The sequence below is a fragment of the Ursus americanus genome, chromosome 31, assembly GCF_024610735.1.
Source record: "Ursus americanus isolate L20-20 chromosome 31, mUrsAme1.1.p, whole genome shotgun sequence".
NCBI lineage: Eukaryota > Metazoa > Chordata > Mammalia > Carnivora > Ursidae > Ursus > Ursus americanus.
Genome location: NC_142157.1, coordinates 17,949,345 through 17,970,729, shown reverse-complemented (window position 1 = coordinate 17,970,729; position 21,385 = coordinate 17,949,345). Strand labels below are relative to the sequence as shown.

At 37.4% G+C, this 21,385-nt stretch overlaps 1 protein-coding gene across 12 annotated transcripts in view; it reads left to right on the top strand.

The window, feature by feature from the left end:
- The window catches only part of MLLT10 (MLLT10 histone lysine methyltransferase DOT1L cofactor), a 238,176-nt gene that overhangs the window by 72,106 nt on the left and 144,685 nt on the right, over positions 1-21,385 (top strand). For all 12 annotated transcript variants that reach the window (XM_045787333.2, XM_087857633.1, XM_045787325.2 and 9 more), the window contains one exon: positions 15,401-15,510. In XM_045787333.2, the coding sequence (XP_045643289.1) occupies positions 15,463-15,510 (48 nt within the window). In that variant the 5' untranslated portion in view covers positions 15,401-15,462. The remainder of the gene's footprint in view (positions 1-15,400; positions 15,511-21,385) is intronic.

Sequence of the window (21,385 nt, the reverse complement as noted above, 5' to 3'; positions counted from 1 at the left end):
TTGCACATTTCACTGACTGAGCCAGCCAGGCACCCCCAAAATTAGTTGGTTCTGTACAGTGACAATGAATAATTCGAAAAGGACATTAAGAAGATAATTCCTTTTATAAAAGTGTAAAAAATAAAACATTTAGGAATAAACCTAATCAAGGAGGGAAAGACACTGAAAACTACAAAACATTGCTAAAGCGAATGAAAGAAGGCATAATTAAATGGAAAGCTGTTCTGTGTCTGTAGTACTTAAAGTGATATACATATTGAACATAATCCTTACCAAAATCCTGACAGCATTTTTGGTGCAAATGCCAAAATTCATCTTAAAGTTCGTAGGGAATCTCAAGGGTCTGTCCCTGAAATAGCCAAAACAGTTTTGAAAATGAAGAACAAAGTTGGAGGACTCAAACTTCTGGATTTCAAAACATATTACACAGATGTCATAATCAAGACAATGTGGTACTGGTATAATGACAAATAGACCAAAGACATAGAATAGAGAGCCCGGAATAAACTCTTCTGTGTGTTGGTCAGATGATCCTTGATAAGTAAAGGACAAGTCTCTTCAACAAATAATGTTGACAAAATGGTATATCCACGTGCCAAAGAATGAACTTTAACCCTTACCTTACACCATATACAAATATTAACTCATAGTAGATGAAAGATTAGGTATATAAGACTCAAAATTATGAAATTTCTAGAAACGTAAAAATTAAAAAATTAAAAATTTCTAGACGAAATCATATGGGAAAAGCTTAACGACTTTGAGCTTGGAAATGATTTCTTGGATATGATACCAAATACATAGGCCCCCCCCCAAAAAAAAGATAAAAATAGAAAAAGAAAAAATAGACAAGCGGGACCACATAAGCTTACAAACTTTTGTGCATCAGAGAATCCATCAACAGATTGAAAAGGCAATGGAATGAGAGGTAATAAATAAAGAACTATTAGTACTCAACAACAAAAATATCAAATAACCCGATTTAAAAATGGGCAAAGAACATGAATAAACATTGCTCCAAAGATGATAATGCAGATGACCAACAGGCACATGAAAAGATGCTCAACATCACTAATCAACATAGAAATGCAAATCAAAACCATAATGAGATCAGTGCACAGCCATTTAGAAGGGTGACTATCAACCCCCCCCACCCCGCAAACAAACAAACAACCACCCCAGAAGATAAGTATTTCCAAATACATTTTTATTTCCTTACTTCTGCTTTTTTTTGGGAGGTTTATTTGGTGCTCTTCTAAAATTTTAAGATGGAAGTTTATTTAGCTCATTAATTTGCAGGCTTTCCAGTGTATACTTTTCAAATTGTGTATTTCTGGGGAGAAATTTGACTTATCCTATAAGTTAGATATAATTTTCATTATAAGTAAACTTCCTTTCTAATTACTACTTGGACCCATTGATAATTAAGAGGTTTGTTTCTTAATTTCCAAAAACATGAGGATTTCTCTCTTTTTTTAAATTTTTATGTTTTTTTATTATGTTAGTCACCATACAGTACATCCTCGGTTTCCGATGTAAAGTTCGATGATTCATTAGTTGCGTATAACACCCAGTGCACCATGAAATATGTGCCCTCCTTACTACCCATCACCAGTATATCCCATTCCCCCACCCCCCTCCCCTCTGAAGCCCTCAGTTTGTTTCTCAGAGTCCATAGTCTCTCATGCTTCATTCCCCCTTCTGATTACCCCCCTTTCTTTATCCCTTTCTTCCCCTACCGATCTTCCTAGTTCTTATGTTCCATAGATGAGAGAAATCATATGATAATTGTCTTTCTCTGCTTGACTTATTTCACTTAGCATTATCTCCTCCAGTGCCGTCCATGTTGCAGCAAATGTTGAGAACTTGTTCTTTCTGATAGCTGAGTAATATTCCATTGTATATATGGACCACAACTTCTTAATCCAGTCATCTGTTGAAGGGCATCTCGGTTCCTTCCACGATTTAGCTATTGTGGACAATGCTGCTATGAACATTGGGGTGCATATGGCCCTTCTCTTCACTACGTCTGTGTCTTTGGGGTAAGTACCCAGTAGTGCAATGGCTGGGACATAGGGTAGTTCAATTTTTAACTTTTTAAGGGACCTCCACACTGTTTTCCAAAGTGACTATACCAACTTGCATTCCCACCAACAATGTAGGAGGGATCCCCTTTCTCCACATCCTCTCCAGCAATTGTTGTTTCTTGCCTTGTCAATTTTTGCCATTCTAACTGGCGTAAGGTGGTATCTCAGTGTGGTTTTGATTTGAATTTCCCTGATGGCTAATGATTTTGAACATTTTTTCATGTGTCTGTTAGCCATTTGTATGTCTTCACTGGAAAAGTGTCTGTTCATATCTTCTGCCCATTTAATGATTTGTTTATTTGTTTCTCACATATTGAGTTTGAGAAGCTCTTTGTAGATCTTGGATACCAGTCTTTTATCTGTAGTATCATTTGCAAATATATTCTCCCATTCCGTGGGCTGCCTCTTAGTTGTTTTGACTGTTTCCTTGGCTGTGCAGAAGCTTTTTATCTTGATGAAGTCCCACAAGTCAATTTATCTTTTGTTTCTCTTGCCTTTGGAGATGTGTCATGAAAAAGGTTGCTTTGGCCGATGTCATAGAGGTTGCTGCCTATGTTCTCCTCTACGATTTTGATGGATTCCTGTCTCACATCGAGGTCTTTCATCCATTTGGAGTTTATCTTTGTGTATGGTGTGAGAGAGTGGGCAAGTTTCATTCTTTTGCATGTAGCTGTCCAATTTTCCCAGCACCATTTATTGAAGAGACTGTCTTTTTTCCACCGGATGTTTTTTCCTGCTTTATCAAAGATTAGTTGCCCAAATAGCCGAGGGTCCATTTCTGGGCTCTCTATTCTGTTCCATTGGTCTGTGTGTCTGTTTTTGTGCCAGTACCATGCTGTCTTTGTGATCACAGCTTTATAGTACAGCTCGAAATCTGGCACTGTGATGCCCCCAGCTTTGTTTTTCCTTTTCAACAGTTCCTTGGCGATTCGGGGCCTTTTCTGGTTCCATACAAATTTAAGGACAATTTGTTCCAGCTCTTAGAAAAATGTCATCGGTATTTTGATCGGGATAGCATTGAAATTGTAGATTGCTCTGGGTAGCATGGACATTTTAAATATATTAATTCTTCCGATCCATGAGCTTGGAATATTTTTCCATCTTTTTGTGTCTTCCTCAATGTCTTTCAAGAGTGATTTATACTTTCTAGAATATACATCCTTTACGTCTCTGGTTAAGTTAATTCCAAGGTAACATATGGTTTTTGGTGCTATTGTAAATGGGATGGATTCCCTAATTTCTCTTTCTTCAGTCTCATTATTCATGTATAGAAATGCAACTGATTTCTGAGCATTGATTTTGTATCCTGCCATGTTACTGAATTGCTCTATAACTTCTAATAGTTTGGGAGTGGATTCTTTTGGGTTTTCCATATAGAGTATCATGTCACCTGCGAAGAGAGACAGTTTGACTTCTTTGCTGATTTGGATATCTTTGATCCCTTTTTGTTGTCTGATTGCCGTTGCAAGGACTTCTAGTACTGTGTTGAATAATAGTGGCGAGAGTGGGCATCCTTGTCGTGTTCCTGATCTTAAGGGAAAGGCTTCCAGCTTTTCCCCATTGAGAATGATATTTGCTGTAAGCTTTTCATAGATGGTTTTTATGAGATTGAGGAATGGACTCTCTATCCCTACACTCTGAAGGGTTTTAATCAGGAAAGGATGCTGTATTTTGTCAAATGCTTTTTCTGCATCAATTGAGAGGATCATATGTTTCCTGAGTTTTTTCTTGTTAATTTGATGTATCACGCGGATCGATTTGTGAATGTTGAACCACCCTTGCATCCCAGGGATGAATCCCACTTGGTCATGATGGATAATCCTTTTAATGTACTGTTGGATTCTATTAGCCAGGATCTTGTTGAGGATTTTGGCATCCATATTCATTAGGGAAATCGGTCTGTAATTCTCCTTTTTGATGGGGTCTTTGCCTGGTTTGGGGATCAAGGTAATATTGGCCTCATAGAATGAGTTTGGTAGCTTTCCTTCTGTTTCTATTTTTTGAAATAGCTTTAGGAGAATAGGTATTATTTCTTCTTTGAATGTTTGGTAGAATTCCCAGGAAAACCGTCCGGGCCTGGAGTTTTGTTATTTGGAAGGTTGTTTATCACTGACTCAATCTCTTCATAATTAGTTGGCCTGTTTAAAAAAATCAATTTCTTCCTGTTTCAGTCTTGGTAGTTTATAGATTTCCAGGAAGGCCTCCATCTCTTCCAGATTGCTTAATTTATTGGCATATAGCCGTTGATAAAAGTTTCTAATAATCCTTCCAATTTCATTGGTGTTGGTTGTGACCTCTCCTTTTTCATTCATAATTTTATTAATTTGGTTCCTTTCTCTGTTCTTTTGGATAAGTCTTGCCAGTGGTCTGTCAATTTTATTGATTCTCCCAAAGAACCAGCTTCTAGTTCTGTTGATCTGCTCTACTGTACTCCTGGTTTCTAATTCATTGATTTCTGCTCTAATTTTGGTCAACTGCTTCCTCGTGCGTGGATTAGGCCTGTCCCTCTGTTGCTGTTCCAGCTTCTTGAGGTGAGAATATCAAAACTGCATTTTAGATTTTTCTATTCTTTTGAGTGAGGCTTGGATGGCTATGTATTTTCCCCTTAGGACTGCCTTTGCAGTATCCCAGAGGTTTTGGACCATTGTGTTTTCATTCTCGTTGGTCTCCATAAATTGTTTAAATTGATTTTTGATTTCCTGGTTTATCGAGTCATTCCTGAGCAGGATGCTTCTTAGTCTCCAAGTGTTTGAGTTTCTTCCAAATTTTTCCTTGTGGTTGAGTTCAATTTCAGAGCGTTGTGGTCTGAGAATATGCAGGGAATAATTTCAGTCTTTTCGTATCAGTTGAGACCTGTTTTGTGATCCAGAACATGGTCTATTCTTGAGAATGTTCCATGGGCATTAGAATAGAATGAGTATTCTTTGGTTCTGGGGTGTAGTGTTCTATATATATCTATGAGGTCCAACTCGTCGAGTATGGCATTCAAAGCTCTTGTTTCTTTGTCGATTTTCTGCTTAGGTGATCTGTGTATTGCTGAGAGTGGAGTGTTGAGGTCTCCTACTATTAGTGTATTTTTATCTATATGTTTTTTTATTGTGGTTAAGAGTTGGCTTGTGTATCTTGCTGCTCCCCTGTTGGGGGCATATATATTTATAATTGTCATATCCACTTGTTGGATACATCCTTTAAGAATAATATAGTGCCCTTCTGTGTCTCTAACTATAGTCTTTAGTTTAAAATCCAATCTATCTGATATGACAATTGCTACCCCAGCTTTCTTTTGAGGTCCATTGGTGTGAAAGATGGTATTCCATCCCTTTACTTTTAGTCTGAATGTATCTTTAGGTTCAAAATTTGTCTTTTGTAGACAGCAAGTGGATGGGTCATGTCTTTTTATCTAATCTGCAACCCTGTGGCATTATGGGAGCATTTAGGCCATTTACATTGAGACTGATTATTGAGAGATATGATTTTAATGTTGCCATGTTGCCAGTAAAGTCTATGTTTCTATCGATTGTGACTTTCTGTTCTGTATCACTCTTGGGGCCTTTTTACTTTTATAGAACCCCCCTTAATATCTCCTGTAGGGCTGGTTTCGTGGTTATGAAATTGGTCAATGACTGGCGATTCTGGAATGTCTTTATTTCTCTATCAATTCTGAATGACAGCCTTGCTGGATAAAGGATCCTTGGCTGCATGTTTTTCTCTGAAAGAGCTTTAAAAATGCCCCCCCCCCCACACCCCTTTCTCTCATTCCAGGTCTGTGTAGACAGGTCTGACGTAATTCTGATACCTTTGCCTTGGTACGTGAGAAATTTCTTTGCCCTGGCCGCTTTCAATACTGTATCCTTGGATCTAACATTTGCGAAATGCACTATGACGTGACGTGGTGTAGGTTTGTCGTGGTTGAGCTTGGGAGGGGGTCGTCTCTGCCTCTTGGACACGAATGTTTGTTTCCCTTGCTAGATTAGGGAAGTTTTCAGCTACAGTTTGTTCAAATATCTCTTCTAGACCTCTGTTTTTGTCCACCCCCTCGGGGATGCCGATGATTCTGACATTGGAATGTTTCCTTGAGTTGGTAATCTCCTGTAACCTACCTTCCTGAGCGTGGATTTTTTTGAGTCCAGATTCTATTTTAGCTTTTTCTTCTACTAACCCATCCTCCAATTTGCTGATACGTTTGTGTGCCTCGTTGACCCTGGCCGTCAGAGCCTCTAGTTTTGACTGCATTTGGCTCATAGAATTTTTAATTTCTGCCAGATTCGCTCTTATTTCCGCCCTTTGAGATTCTATATTCTCATTAACATTTTCGTTAATACTTTTTTCAAGTCTACACATCATCTTGACCATTGTTACTCTGAATTCCATTTCTGATAATTTGGTTATATGCATATCCATTAGTTCTGTGGCAAAGGTCACAGACTCATTGTCTTTTCTTTGCTGGGGGGGGATTTCTCCTTCTCGTCATTCTGGTGAGGAGAGGTTGCGGGGTTGTCCAGAGCCCAAATTATTGACCGGGACCCAGGCCGTGTGCCCTTGTTTTATAGGGATCTTACGGATGTGGGCTTCTTGATTTTTTTCAGCCTGCCTCCTGGGGCAGGGGCCTGCCACGCCGATACTCAGGCAACCCTGATCGGGTAGAGTCTCCGTGTCCCCTGCGAGGGGGGATGGGGATGGGTACGCTGTGAGCCGGTATTTCCAGGCTTTTGTTCTCTGGCGGCTTTCCCTGGCGGTTTGCTGTGCCTCTTCTGAGAGTCAGAGCAGCAGTGGCCGAATCTCAGCCTCTGTCCCAGAGCAGAGGGATCGCGGACTGTTCTTCACTGATGTTCTGGCCACTTTAATTCTGTTTCTGTTGGTGCTGCTCAACCCTGCAGCGTCCCGGGATGTGCGCCCCACACCCGGCGTCCCAGCCCTCACTTCCAGGGCCGGCGCGTCTCTGTCCTTTGTGTGTCTAACACTGCTAGCTGCCAGCCACCAGCTGCCCCCGTGGGCTCCCAGAGCTCCCGGTCTCAGTCTGTTTCCAGTGAGCGCACCAGAGTTCCGTGAGAAGTCTGGTGGCGCGCGTTCCCCAGCTCACAGTCTCAGTCTCTTCTCTCGCGGGTGCCGTCCGCGAGTCCACCTGCTCCTCTGTGCAGGTGGCTATCGCTTCCCGGCGCCTGAATGCGGTGGCTCCCTCCCCCTTCTGTTTATCTTCTGATATCTGTGCATGGTTTCACAGCTCCCCGCTTCGTATCTCAATACTCAGCGCTGGAGATGTTCATTTGTAGAGATCCAGATGTATCTTCCTGCGTCTCAGGCTGGTTCCGTGGATGTTCAGGCTGGACTGGTACCTATCCAACTCAACTCGGGACCGGCTGAAAAAGGGGTCCCCTATTCCTCCACCATCTTAACTCCCTGAGGATTTCTCTTTTTATTATCAGTTTTGAGTTTAATCTCGTCAGAATACATAGTCTTTGATTTCAATCCTGTGGGATCTTAAATAAGACTTGGTTTATGGCTAGGGTATGGTCAGTTTTTAAAGGAGTTCTACATGTGCTTTAATAAAGTTCTGTAGTCTTGGAGTGTTGCAGTGTTTTATATATATACGTAAGGTTGTATTTGATATAGATTATTACGATTATCTATATCCTTGCAGATATGTTGAATGCTTATTCTGTCATTTACTGGAGAAGATACGTTAATATTTCACATTGTCATTATGTAGTCTCTGTTTTTGCCTTGTATATTTTCATGATGTTATTAGATGCATGCTCATTTAGAATTACTGTATCTTTATGAATTGAATTTCTTACTGTAGAGTACCACTCTTTTTCTCTGGTACTTTTTTTTTTTTTTTTGCCTCAAAGTATATTTCAACTGATACTAACATAACTGCATTAGGTTTCTACTAGTTTTGTTTTCAAATGGCGTATCTTCTTTTAGTTTTAATTTTTGTGAATTCTCATTGTCTTTTGTTAACCAGCAAATAGTTGCCTCTTACCACTCCAACAGTTTTTGTCTTTAATTGAAGTAAATTTTTCTCATTTACATTTAATGTATGTATGTGGGTGTGTACCTCTCTGCATTTCTGTGTGTCTGTATATTTGGATTTGTATTTAAAACTTCTGTCTTACTAAATGTTTTCTATTTGTCTTTTTACTTTTTTTTTTTTTTAAGATTTTATTTATTTTTTTGAGCGAGTATGAGTGGGGGGCAGAGGGAGAAGCAGACTCCCTGCCGAGCAGGGAGCTGATGTGGGGCTCGATCCTAGGACATTGAGATGGTGACCTGAGCTGAAGGCAGGCGCTTAAACAACTGAGCCACCCAGGGGCCAGTCTTTTTACTTTTATATTATTTTTTCCTTCATTCTTACCTTCTTTTGGATTACTTTTTAAATAGTAGACTCTTTTTTAGAGCGGTTTTAGGTTCCCAGCAGTATTGAGCAGAAGTTAGATTTCTGTATACCCTTTGTTCCTGCACAAGCGTAGTCTCCTCATTATCAACATCTTTACCAGATTGGAACATTTGCTATTATTGATGAACTATAGTGATACATCATATCATCTAAAGCCTATTGTTTGCTTTAGGGTTCTATCTTGGTGTCGTACATTTTGTATGTTTGGACAAATTTATAATGACCTATAATATCACACAGAGTATTGTAATTATAATATCATACAGTTTAGGGCATCATTTTCACTGCCCTGAAAATCCTCTGTGCACTGCCTATTCTTCCGTCCCTCCCTGCTAATCCCTGGCAACCACTGATCTTTTTTTTTCATAGTTTTGCATTTTCTAGAATGTCCTATATACAGCTGTAATGATACAGCATATAGCCTTTTCAGATTAATTTCTTTCAGTTAGAAATAAACTTTTAAGTTTCCTCTGTGTCTTTTTATAGGTCGACAGCTCATTTATTGTTAGTGCCGATTTCTGGTTTGTCTGGATGTACTGTACCACACTTTATCAATTCACCTATAGGAGGACATCTTGGTAGTCCTGAATAAAGCTGCTATAAACATCCATGTGCAGGTTTTTGTGTGGGTGTAAGTTTTTAGCTCCTTTGAGTAGGTAAATAATAAGGAACACAAGCTTGGTCACATGGTAAGAGTATGTTTAGTTTTTGTAAGAAACCGCCAAAATGTTTTCCAAAGTGGATGTGCCATTTGCATTCCCATTAGCAGTGAATGGAGAGTTCTGTTCCTTCTCATCCTTCCCAGCATTTGTTGTTGTCAGTGGTATGGATTTTGGTCATTTTAATAGATATGTAGAGGTTTCTCTTGGATTACTTTTTATCATTCTGTTCTATCCCCTCTGTTAGGTTAATTTAATACTAGGTTAATTTAATTTAATATTAATATATGCTTTTACTTTTTTTCTGAACTCTGTGAGACTCTTAGGGAATGACATTCATTTCTCCAACTCCTGACAGACATCTTATTGTTGTCATGTACTTAATTCTCCATTTCTATAAAAATTGTAATGGTTTTGTCAGATTTCTTTCGTAAGGGCTATGATGTTTTTTTAAATGATTAAATTTATGTAAAAGGTGTTATTTTTGATTTGAATGTTTGATAGAATTTATTAGTGAAAACTTTTGATGTTAGAGTGAAACCTTTCTGGGAATTTGTTTGATAAATTTATTTTTGAAAAGTTGGTATAGAGATGCTCCTATGTTGTTGTTGTGTCAAGAAAGTTGACTACTTCATGTACCTTGTTGACTTTGTTGGAATAATGTTGTTTGTAGTATTATTATTATCCTGTTAGTGTTTATTGGATCAATAGTGTGGGTAGTGATAACTCATTTTTATTGCTGATACTGGTGATTTGTATTCTCAGTTTTTTGTTTTTTCTGTGACCAGTGTTTATAGAACTTGTCAGTTTTGTTTTTACCCTTTTAAGAAAACAACATTTGGCTTCATTAATTTTTAAAGTTTTCTGCCTGTTTTCTATTTTATAGATTTTTCCTTTTATCTTTACTATCTTCTTCCTTTTAATTACTTTGTGTATATATTTTACTCTTCTTTTTTAACTTGTTATGGTAGCAACTTAGGTCTTTGAATTTAGATCTTCTTTTCTGATAAAAGTATATAAAGATGTAAGTTTCCTTGCTAGCAGTGCTTTTGCAACATGTCACAAAATTTGCTATGTTGTGTATTTGTTGCCATTCAGTTCAAAATGTTTTCCAGTTTCCCTTGTGATTTTCTTTTTGACTCTTATTTAGAAGTGTATATTATTTTCCATTTATTAGGGTTTTCCTAGATCTAATTATTCTTGGTTGCTAATTTAATTTCATTGTGGTCACTGATTACACTCCGTAGAGGATTTTAGTGCTTTGGAATTCACTGAGGCTGACTTTAGGGTGTAGCGTACGGTTTGTGTTGACTGTACCATATGCCTTTGAAAAAGAATGTGTATTCTGCTGTTGAATATAGTTGTCTATTAATGTCAGTTAGATCAGGGCACCTGGGTGGTCTCAGTTGGTTAAGCGACTGCCTTCTGCTCAGGTAATGATCTCAGGGTCCTGGGATTGAGTCCCTCATTTGGCTCCTTGCTCAGTGGGGAGCCTGCTTCTCCCTCTTCATTCTTCCTGCTTGTTCTCTCTCTCTCATCAAATAAATAAAATCTTAAAAAAAAAAGTCAGGGGCGCCTGGGTAGCACAGTCGTTAAAGCGTCTGCCTTCGGCTCAGAGCGTGATCCCGGCGTTCTGGGATCGAGTCCCACATCGGGCTCCTCCGCTGGGAGCCTGCTTCTTCCTCTCTCACTCCCCTGCTGTGTTCCCTCTCTTGCTGGCTGTCTCTCTGTCACATAAATAAATAAAATCTTAAAAAAAAAAAGTCAGATCAAGGTAGCTGATACTCTTAAGCTCTTTCATATGTCTTTTTTAAAAAAGATTATTTATTTTAGAGAGGGGGTGAGGCGAAGAGGGAAGGGGAGGATCTCAAGCAGACTCGCCACAGTGAGCATGGAGCCCAACATGGGGCTTGATTCCACAACCCTGAGATCAAGATCTGAGCCAAAATCAAGACTTAAACACTTAACCAGTTGAGCCACCCAGGCTGTCCAATCTCTTTTATGTCTTTACTGATTTTTTTTTTGGGAGGGAGATCTACTTCATCTGTTAGTTACAGATGAGTATGGTGCGTTAAATATTTGTTATGATGTCTGTTTCTTCCTTTAATAATGTCAAGTGTTGCTTTATGTATTTTAAGGTGTCATTAGGTGTAGACACTTTTCTAATTGTTGATCTTCTACTGAATTATTCCTTTATCATTGGGAAATATCCCTTTTTATCTATGGAGTATTTGTTTCATAGTGTTATATGACATCAAAATAGAGTTTTACTGTTAGCATTATATATCATTTTCCATCCATTTGCTTTATTTGCTTTAAACTTACCAGTCTTTGTTAGAAGTGTGTTTCTTATAGGCAGCATATGGTAGTATGGTCTCTTTTTAATCGGCTCTGTCCCTCTGGATCTCTGCCTTAACTGTTGTGTATAAATGTGTGGTCTTTTGTGACTGGGTTCTTTAACTTAGCGTACTATTTTCCAGATTTGTCCATGTTGGAACATGTTTAAGTAATTCATTTAACTGCCAAATGATATTCCAGTGTATGGATATACCATGTTTTCCTTAACCATTCAACAGTTGATGGATATTTGGGTTGTTTTCACTTGGCTATTTTGAATATTACTGCTATGAACAAATAGTACTGTTGTGAACATGTGTTTACAATTTTTTTTTTTTTTTTGTGGAAATATGTTTTAATTCTTTGGATTATTCTTGGGAGTGTAATTCCTGGGTCATGTGTTAACTCTGTTATCCTTTTGAGAACTTGCCAGTCTGTTTTCCAAAGTGGAGGTACCATTTTACATTTCCACTTGTAGTACATTAGGTGTGCTGTTTTTCTACATCCCATCATACTAGATAATATTTGTCCTTTTGGTTTTAGCCATAACCTGGTGAATATGAAGTGGTATTTCATTTTATTTTTATTTTCATTTCTCTAATGACTAGTGATGTTGAGCATCTTTTCGTATGCTTATTCACCATTTGTTTATCTTCATTCCAACAATTTGTGTCTTTTAATTGGGGTGGTTGGTTAATTTATATTAAGTATGATTAATGATGTGTTTAGAGTTAAATCTACCATCTTGATACTTGTTCTTTATTTTAATTTTTATTTTTTTTTAAATTTCATTTATTTTAAGTAATCTCTGCACCCTATGTGGGGCTTGAACTCACCACCCCAAGATCAAGAGTCACCTGGTGTACTGACCGAGCCAGCCCGGTGCCCCAATACTTATTTTTTATTTGCTCCATTTGTCTTTTGTTCTCTTTTTTTTCTTTTTTGGTCTTCTTTTGAGATGTTTATGATTTCATCTTGTCTACTTTTTTGTGTTATTAGCCATGAATTTTGTGTTGTGTTAGTCATTGTCTTAAAGCTTAAAGTTTACACATTTTTCTCAGTATAGTTTACCATCAAGCGATATTATACTACTTTTCATACAGTATAAGATCTTCAAAATAATATAGTTTCATTTCTGTTTTTTTGGCCTTTATGCGGTTATTGTCATGCATTTATCTTTGTTATAAACCCTACAATGGGAGCGCCTGGGTGGCTCAGCCGTTAAGTGTCTGCCTTCGGCTCGGTCGTGTTCCCAGGGTCCTTCTCCCTCTCATACTCCCCTTGCTTGTGTTCCCTCTCTCGCTGTCTCTGTCAAATAAATAAATAAAATCTTAAAAAAAAACAACCCTACAATGAATTCTTACTATTTTTGTTTAAACAGTTGTTTACTGTGGATCTTTTTTTGTATCTTCTGTGTCTGCACTTAACTCTCTGAACCTATGGAATGGAGAAGCAGGGTTCCTCATTGGAAACTCAATGAGTGCTGTCTTTAAGACTTCTATTGAACCTAGGGTGGGCATGGGTTAAGGGAAAATAAAAATGTCCAAAGCTTTCCTACGAATTTTAAGTTGCCTTTTTCTTAATTTAGTTGTAACAGAATTGGTTCCGACGGTTCTTGCTTGATTTTTTGATATTTCCTTGGTGGAACGTGCTATTGGAGCTGCCTACTTTGCTATATTTGCTGACATAAATCTGGATATCTTTGCCTTCCTTTAAATTTTCTTCAGGTTTGTTCTGAAATACAGCTGGGTTTCTTGGAAATAGTTAGATCCTTTCAGGTTCTGCTCTTCTGATTTATTAGATAGGTGTAGAGCAGTGCTTGGTCTAAGGGTAGTTATTCCCCACTACTGCGGCAAGATCTTTCTGAGAATTCAAATAACCAGTGCCCTGTGAGTTGAGTTTTTCCAGTCTGGGTAGGGGTACCAGGCAATGTTCCTGGCTCTTTTTGTCTGCCGGATACTCTTTCCTTTAATTCTTTTGGATGGTTCTTTTTCCAGCGTTAGGTAATTTCTTCACTCATATGTTCTCTACTTTAATATTCACGTGGTGGTCTCTGTGTATCTCTGTCAGTGTTCGTTCTCAATGTGAAGAACTTTAATTTCTGGTACTTTGTCCTGCCAGTTTTAGCTGCCTTCGTCTCACCTGATCTTCTGAACTTTGGGAGTGTCCTGGTCTTGGCCTCAGTTCCTCTCCCTGTGCCTTGGCCTGAAAAAACTCGAATGTGCTAACATTTTGGATCTTTTCTTCTGACCTGTTTTGTTGTTGCCCTCTAATTCTGTTTTCACCTATGTCTAAACCGTTGTTAATCCCACCCATTGATTTTTTTTTTTTTTGTAAGAACAAGAGAGGGGGAGAGAGAGAGAGAGAGCATGCACGTGTGCGAGTGGGAAGGGAGGGTGGGAGGAAGAGAGAGAATCTTAAGTAGGCTCCATGCTCCGCCCAGAGCCCTACACAGGGCTCGATCTCACGACCCTGAAATAATGACCTGAGCTGAAATCAAGAATCAGATACTTAACCTACTGAACCACCTAGGCGCCCCCTGCCCATTGATTTTTAACAAACTTTTGTTTTTACTTCTGGGATTTTTGATTTATTATTATAGTTTTCAGTTCTTTGAAGAAATTTTCAATTTTGTGTTATACGTATTTGAACATAATACTTATTTTAATGTCTGTGGCTGAAACTCCAAAATATAGATCTGTTTTGATTTTCTTGTTTCTGCTGGTTTTCATTTATGTTGTCTTATCTCTCATGTGTTTGGTACTTTTTATTCTGCTGAAAATGATAATGAACCAATAGTAGAAGTTATTTGTAGTCAAGATTACATTGTTTTCCTCCAGAGAGGATGTATATTTGCTTCTCTCTGGTGCCCATGGGCACTTGTAATTTAGTATTACATGAGTCCAGTTTCAGAGTTTGAGGTGATCAAAGCCTTGGTGCAGTCTCTTTGAGGGCCCATGTACTTTTAGTTTATTGTTCTGGCTTGCAGCATGTCAGGGTCTCAGCTGGAAGGGGATTAGGGGCTTACTAGTTCCCCTTCTCCCTCAGTTGTCTAATGGACCTAGATCCCTGTTATTTTGGCCTTCTGAGTTTGTCAAAACCACCTTTCACCTCTCTTACCTGCTTTCTCTGAAAAGGGCAAATGTCCCATGGGTGGCAAAAGTGGCCAAAAGCTGTACTCACCTCCTGGACTTTTCATCTTTTCCAATTTTGGCTCAGTAATTCCTCATTATCACAGCTTTTTGATACCTTCAGTCACATTTTAAAAATTAAAAGAAGCATTAATATTTAATATCAATTGTTAAAATGTTTTAAGTAAAATATTGAAATAGTAAAATAATGAATGTTAGTTCTAGTATTTAAAGTGTCAACATTAACAAAATTTAAAATTTTAATACTGACATTTAAGATTAAAATATTAAAATTTTTATTTTTATTTTACTTTTTTGTTTTGAGAGGGGGCATAAGGGCAGAAGGAGAGGGAAAGAGAGAATCCCAAGCAGGTTACATGGCCACCGTGAGCCTGATGCGGTGCTCAGTCCCCTGACTCTGAGATCATGACCTGAGTCCAAATCAAGAGTCAGATGCTCAACTGACTGAGTCACCCATGTGCACCTTATTTTATCTTATTTTAAAAGTGGTTTTCAGAAGTAGTGTCGATTTGAATTATTTAGTGTGCTTCTATAAGAAATGTCAGTGCTAACATTTGAATTTTTAAATTTTTATTGTGTTACTATGCTGGAGAAATGATTGAGTGTTTTTTCAGTAGTGGTTTCACTCAGTAATGAGAATTTGTTGGTGTTTCGTTGTGCATTTACTTAACATAGTCATTTAAAGGATCTCTTTAGGAAGTTAATGATTTATCCTTGAAAAAGTTTTGTTGAAAACTGGAAAATGACATTGCTTTTATTTATTTTTAGGTTGGGCTCATGTGGTTTGTGCCCTGTATATTCCAGAGGTACAGTTTGCCAATGTTTCTACAATGGAACCAATTGTTTTACAATCTGTTCCACATGATCGTTACAATAAGGTACAGTGGATATTATTTTATTGATGTTCAAATACAATTTTTTTGTTCTAAAGCTGGGAAGTGTAAAGGATTTTTTTTGTATTTTGTTTTATTATAGGCCTTCATTAAAAATTTTAAATCATACGCCTCCATCAGATTCCAGAGAGATTTGAAAAAAGTATAATTACTAAATGGTAAACTACAATTATTAAAATATGTTATAAAGTCATAGGAGTACAAAACAAACAAAACTGTATTTACCTTTTATGCTAACCTAGATATGTAGTATTTTAACATTTAAATGACATTTCAGTCCTCATAGATTTGTCCTTTAAGAATTATTGGCTTTTTATATTCTTTCAAACATAAAGGTTCTATTAAATTCGAATTAATCATTATTTGGTATAACATTTATTATGATATCAAACATCCTATCTTAAAAATAATCCTGTTACAGAATATTACTTGCTCCTTTTCCTTTCCTTATTTTCTACCCCCAAGGTAGGATTTTTGATGTTGGCGTTTTCTTAAAAACTTAATGTTTTCTTTGCTTTTTTTTCTACCCTGTATCTTTTTCTTGATTAGTACATATATATTATTGCTTTATTCTCTTTTGCATGTTAGATGACTTTTCTTTTATCCAGTGTGTTTTTAAGTATGGTGTTAACATTTAATTGAAGGTACCTGTTGGTTTATTTCCTCTGTGGGGGAAAAGGTATCGCTAATTTTAAGGTTTCAGATATTTTTTGTTAAGTATTTTATAATGTAGATTATTAATATTTTTAAAATTTAACAATATAGGAAACAGAAAAGTGTAAAATAGAGATCATCCTAATAAGTCTTCTCTTTCTGATCCTTTTAGATTTTTTTGTGTGTGCATTTTTATATATAATATATATTTGTAAAAAATGGGTTATATAGGTTATACTGTTTTGTCTGTTTTTGAAACTTATCAACCCTGAACATCTTTTTGTATCAGTTATAGTTTTGCCATTATTTTTAGTGGGTACTTAGCATGTAATACAGAGTGTTACTATTTTTGATAAACTAATTAAGGAATCCCTTACTTTGAAGGGCCTCGTTTGGCTTTGGTTTTGGCTTGTACATACCAACAGAATCTTTGTGTAAAGGCTGTGAATATTTTGGAAGCTTCAGTAAATATATTATGTGAAATTGTCCTCTGGAATACAGTTTCTAATTTATACTACATGAGTAATATCCTGCTAAGTGTACTGCGTATTACCATTAAAACAGTCTTCGCTGTTCTTTTTTTATTTATTTAATTAAAAATAAAGATTTATAAATAAAATCAGAGAGAGAGAGAGAAGCAGACTCCCCACCGAGCAGGGAGCCCCTCACAGGGCTCCATCCCAGGACCCTGAGATCATTACATGGCCTGAAGGCAGCCACTTAATAGATTGAGCCACTCAGGCGCCCCTTTCATTGTTCTTTTTAGTCAAAAATACTAGGTTAAATATTTTACAGTTAAAAAAAATGTTATGTTTATTAATTTACCTCGAATAGCTCTTTGTTCATTTTAATACTATATTTAAAAATTTTTCTTACAAAGTGTTTCTTATATTGAGATTTTTTTTTCTTTTGTATACTTGCTGTGTATGCTTTTGCCCTTAATTTAACATTTGCTTTTTAACTTTCATTATGTCTTCATGGTTTTTATTGTTGTTGGTATTTTAGCGGGTTATTTTTTTCTAGTTGAGAAGTTTTAACATTTTTGTATAATTTACACAGCTATTTTGTATTGTTTCTGCTTTTGATGCCATGCAAAGAAAATTTTTCTCTACGCTAATGTATAGGTTTTTTTTTAGTACTTTCAAGTTCATATTTTTAAGTCCCTTTATTGTTCATCAAGTTCATATTTTTAAGTACTTGTTTTTCCTTTCAATTTTGAAGTAATTTCAAATTTACTTAAAGGTTGCATTAATAGTACAAAAAGCGCTTCCTCTTGTAAACCTTTTCAGTTATTTATCAACATATACTGACATCCCAGAATGCTTTATTTATTTATTTAAAACATATATTTATTTCTTCATTTGAGAGCACGAACATGAGTGGGGGGAGGCTGCAAAGAGAGAGGGAGAAACAGACTCTCCACTGAGCAGGGAGTCGGATGTGGGTCTTGATCCCAGGACCCCGGGATCATGACCTGAGCCAAAGGAAGATGCTTAAAGCGCCCCCCAGAATGCTTTAGTATGCATTTCCTATAAGAAAGGACTTTCTCCTGCATGACCAGAGTACAGCCATCAAAAAGAGGAAATTAACTTTTATCCATTATTACTGTCTAATCTACAGACCTCATCATTTCCCTAATTTTCATTCCTGTTTCCCCCATTTTCTCAAGAAGTAATGTCTTTTATAGCAAAAAGATCACAGTGTCCTTTAATCTTAAATAGTAACTCAGTCTTTCCTTAACTTTTGTAAGTTTGATGCTTCTGAAGATTACAGGCCAGTTGTTTTGTCGAAATTTCTGCTATTTGGATTTTTCTGATGTTTCCTCATGATTAAATTTAGATCTTGTATTTTGGCAGGAATATCACAGAAGTGATGCTGTGTTCTCACTGCATCCTATCAGGTGGTACATGAGTTCAGTTTTTCCCATTACTTGGTGATTTACCTTGATCACTTGGTTAAGGTGATGTCTGTAAGGTTTCTTCACCGGGAGGTTAATTTTTCCCTTTATAATAAAGCTTTTTGTGAGGAAGTAGTTTGTATGTAAGTATCTTGTTCCTTGTGCCTTTTACCCACTAATTTTAGTATCCATTGTTGTTTCTTGGCTTAGTTTATTACTGTGATTGATAGCAAGGGGTGGTTTTCTGTTTCCATCACTTGTTTCACATTCATCAGATGGCATTCCACTTGAAGGAACAACTTTTCTCTGTGTCCCATTTGTATTAGTGTAACTAATATGGACTTATTTGTTACTGTTTTATTTTAATGGGTCATTCTCCATTACTGTAGTTTATTTTGATGATCATTTTGTCTCAGGATTGGCCAGGGAGACCCCTTCAAGCTGGCTTCTGTATTTGTGAGCTCTTCTGACAAAACAGTATGTTCCCAGGCTCGTCTTAATCATTCCTTACCTAGCCCTGGAATCATCACCCCATTTCTCCTTTGATTCCTTTGAGAAACCAAAGTGGGCACTAAGTGTGATTTATTATTATTATTTTTAAAGGTTTTATTTATTTGAGAGAGGAAGGGAGAGAGACAGAGCACAAGCAGAGGGAGCGGCAGGCAGAGGGAGAAGCAGGCTCCTCACTGAGGAAGGAGACCAATGTGGGACTCCATCCCAGGACCTTGGGATCATGACCTGAGCCGAAGGCAGATGCTTAACCAACTGAGCCACCCAGGGGTCCCACAAAGTGTGATTATTGTTATTCGGATATTGCTACTCCCAGGCCCTCTCAGTGGGAACAGCTAGGAAATACATATGTTGTATATATAGATACAGAGATACATACACATTCACATCAATATTTTTTCGGTTCTTATCTCTATATACTGAAGATTGTGAGGTCACAGTGGTACTTCTGATTCAGTATATGAGTATATATTATACACGTATCTATATGTATTTTTATATAGTGAGAGATAGAACCATAAACTCTTAGTAATTTCTCCAAATGGAATCCAACAATGCAGGGTTGGTTTTAAATTTTTTCTTTCTTTTTTTTTTTTTTTTAAATGATTTTTTATTATATTATGTTAGTCACCATACAGTACATCCCCGGTTTCCGATGTAAGGCTCGATGATTCATTAGTTGTGTATAACACCCAGTGCACCATGCAATACGTGCCCTCCTTACTACCCATCACCTGTCTATCCCATTCCCCCACCCCCCTCCCCTCTGAAGTCCTCAGTTTGTTTCTCATAGTCCATAGTCTCTCATGTTTCATTCCCCCTTCTGATTACCCCCCCTTTCTTTATCCCTTTCTTTCCCTACCGATCATCCTAGTTCTTATGTTCCATAGATGAGAGAAATCATATGATAGTTGTCTTTCTCTGCTTGACTTATTTCACTTAGCATTATCTCCTCCAGTGGTGTCCATGTTGTAGCAAATGTTGAGAACTCGTTCTTTCTGATAGCTGAGTAATATTCCATTGTATATATGGACCACAACTTCTTAATCCAGTCATCTGTTGAAGGGCATCTCGGCTCCTTCCACAATTTAGCTATTGTGGACATTGCTGCTATGAACATTGGGGTGCATATGGCCCTTCTCTTCACTACGTCTGTATCTTTGGGGTAAATACCCAGTAGTGCAATGGCTGGATCATAGGGTAGCTCAATTTTTAACTTTTTAAGGGACCTCCACACTGTTTTCCAGAGTGGCTGTACCAACTTGCATTCCCACCAACAATGTAGGAGGGATCCCCTTTCTCCACATCCTCTCCAACAATTGTTGTTTCTTGCCTTGTCAATTTTTGCCATTCTAACTGGCGTAAGGTGGTATCTCAGTGTGGTTTTGATTTGAATTTCCTTGATGGCTAATGATTTTGAACATTTTTTCATGTGTCTGTTAGCCATTTGTATGTCTTCATTGGAAAAGTGTCTGTTCATATCTTCTGCCCATTTTTTGATTTGTTTATTTGTTTCTCGTGTATTGAGTTTGAGAAGTTCTTTGTAGATCTTGGATACCAGTCCTTTATCTGTAGTGTCATTTGCAAATATATTCTCCCATTCCGTGGGCTGCCGCTTAGTTTTTTTGACTGTTTCCTTGGCTGTGCAGAAACTTTTAATCTTGATGAAGTCCCATAAATTCATTTTATCTTTTGTTTCTCTTGCCTTTGGGGATGTGTCATGAAAAAGGTTGCTTTGGCCGATGTCGTAGAGGTTGTTGCCTATGTTCTCCTCTAGAATTTTGATGGATTCCTGTCTCACATCGAGGTCTTTCATCCATTTGGAGTTTATTTTTGTGTATGGTGTGAGATAGTGGTCAAGTTTCATTCTCTTGCATGTAGCTGTCCAATTTTCCCAGCACCATTTATTGAAGAGACTGTCTTTTTCCCACCGGATGTTTTTTCCTGCTTTATCAAATATTAGTTGCCCAAAGAGCCGAGGGTCCATTTCTGGGCTCTCTATTCTGTTCCATTGGTCTATGTGTCTGTTTTTGTGCCAGTACCATGCTGTCTTTGTGATCACAGCTTTGTAGTACAGCTCGAAATCCGGCATTGTGATGCCCCCAGCTTTGTTTTTCCTTTTCAGCAGTTCCTTGGAGATTCGGGGCCTTTTCTGTTTCCATACAAATTTAAGGACTGTTTGTTCCAGTTCTTTGAAAAATGTCCTTGGTATTTTGATCGGGATAGCATTGAAAGTGTAGATTGCTCTGGGTAGCATGGACATTTTAACTATGTTAATTCTTCCGATCCATGAGCATGGAATATCTTTCCATCTTTTTATGTCTTCCTCAATGTCTTTTAAGAGTGATTTATAGTTTCTAGAATATAGGTCCTTTACGTCTCTGGTTAAGTTAATTCCAAGGTAACGTATGGTTTTTGGTGCTATTGTAAATGGGATGGATTCCCTAATTTCTCTTTCTTCGGTCTCGTTATTCGTGTACAGAAATGCAACTGATTTCTGAGCATTTATTTTGTATCCTGCCACGTTACTGAATTGCTCTATAACTTCTAATAGTTTGGGAGTGGCTTCTTTTGGGTTTTCCATATAGAGTATCATGTCATCTGCAAAGAGAGACATTTTGACTTCTTCTTTGCCAATTTGAATACCTTTGATCCCTTTTTGTCGTCTGATTGCTGTTGCAAGGACTTCTAGTACTATGTTGAATAATAGTGGCGAGAGTGGGCATCCTTGTCGAGTTCCTGATCTTAAGGGAAAGGCTTCCAGCTTTTCCCCATTGAGAATAATATTTGCAGTAGGCT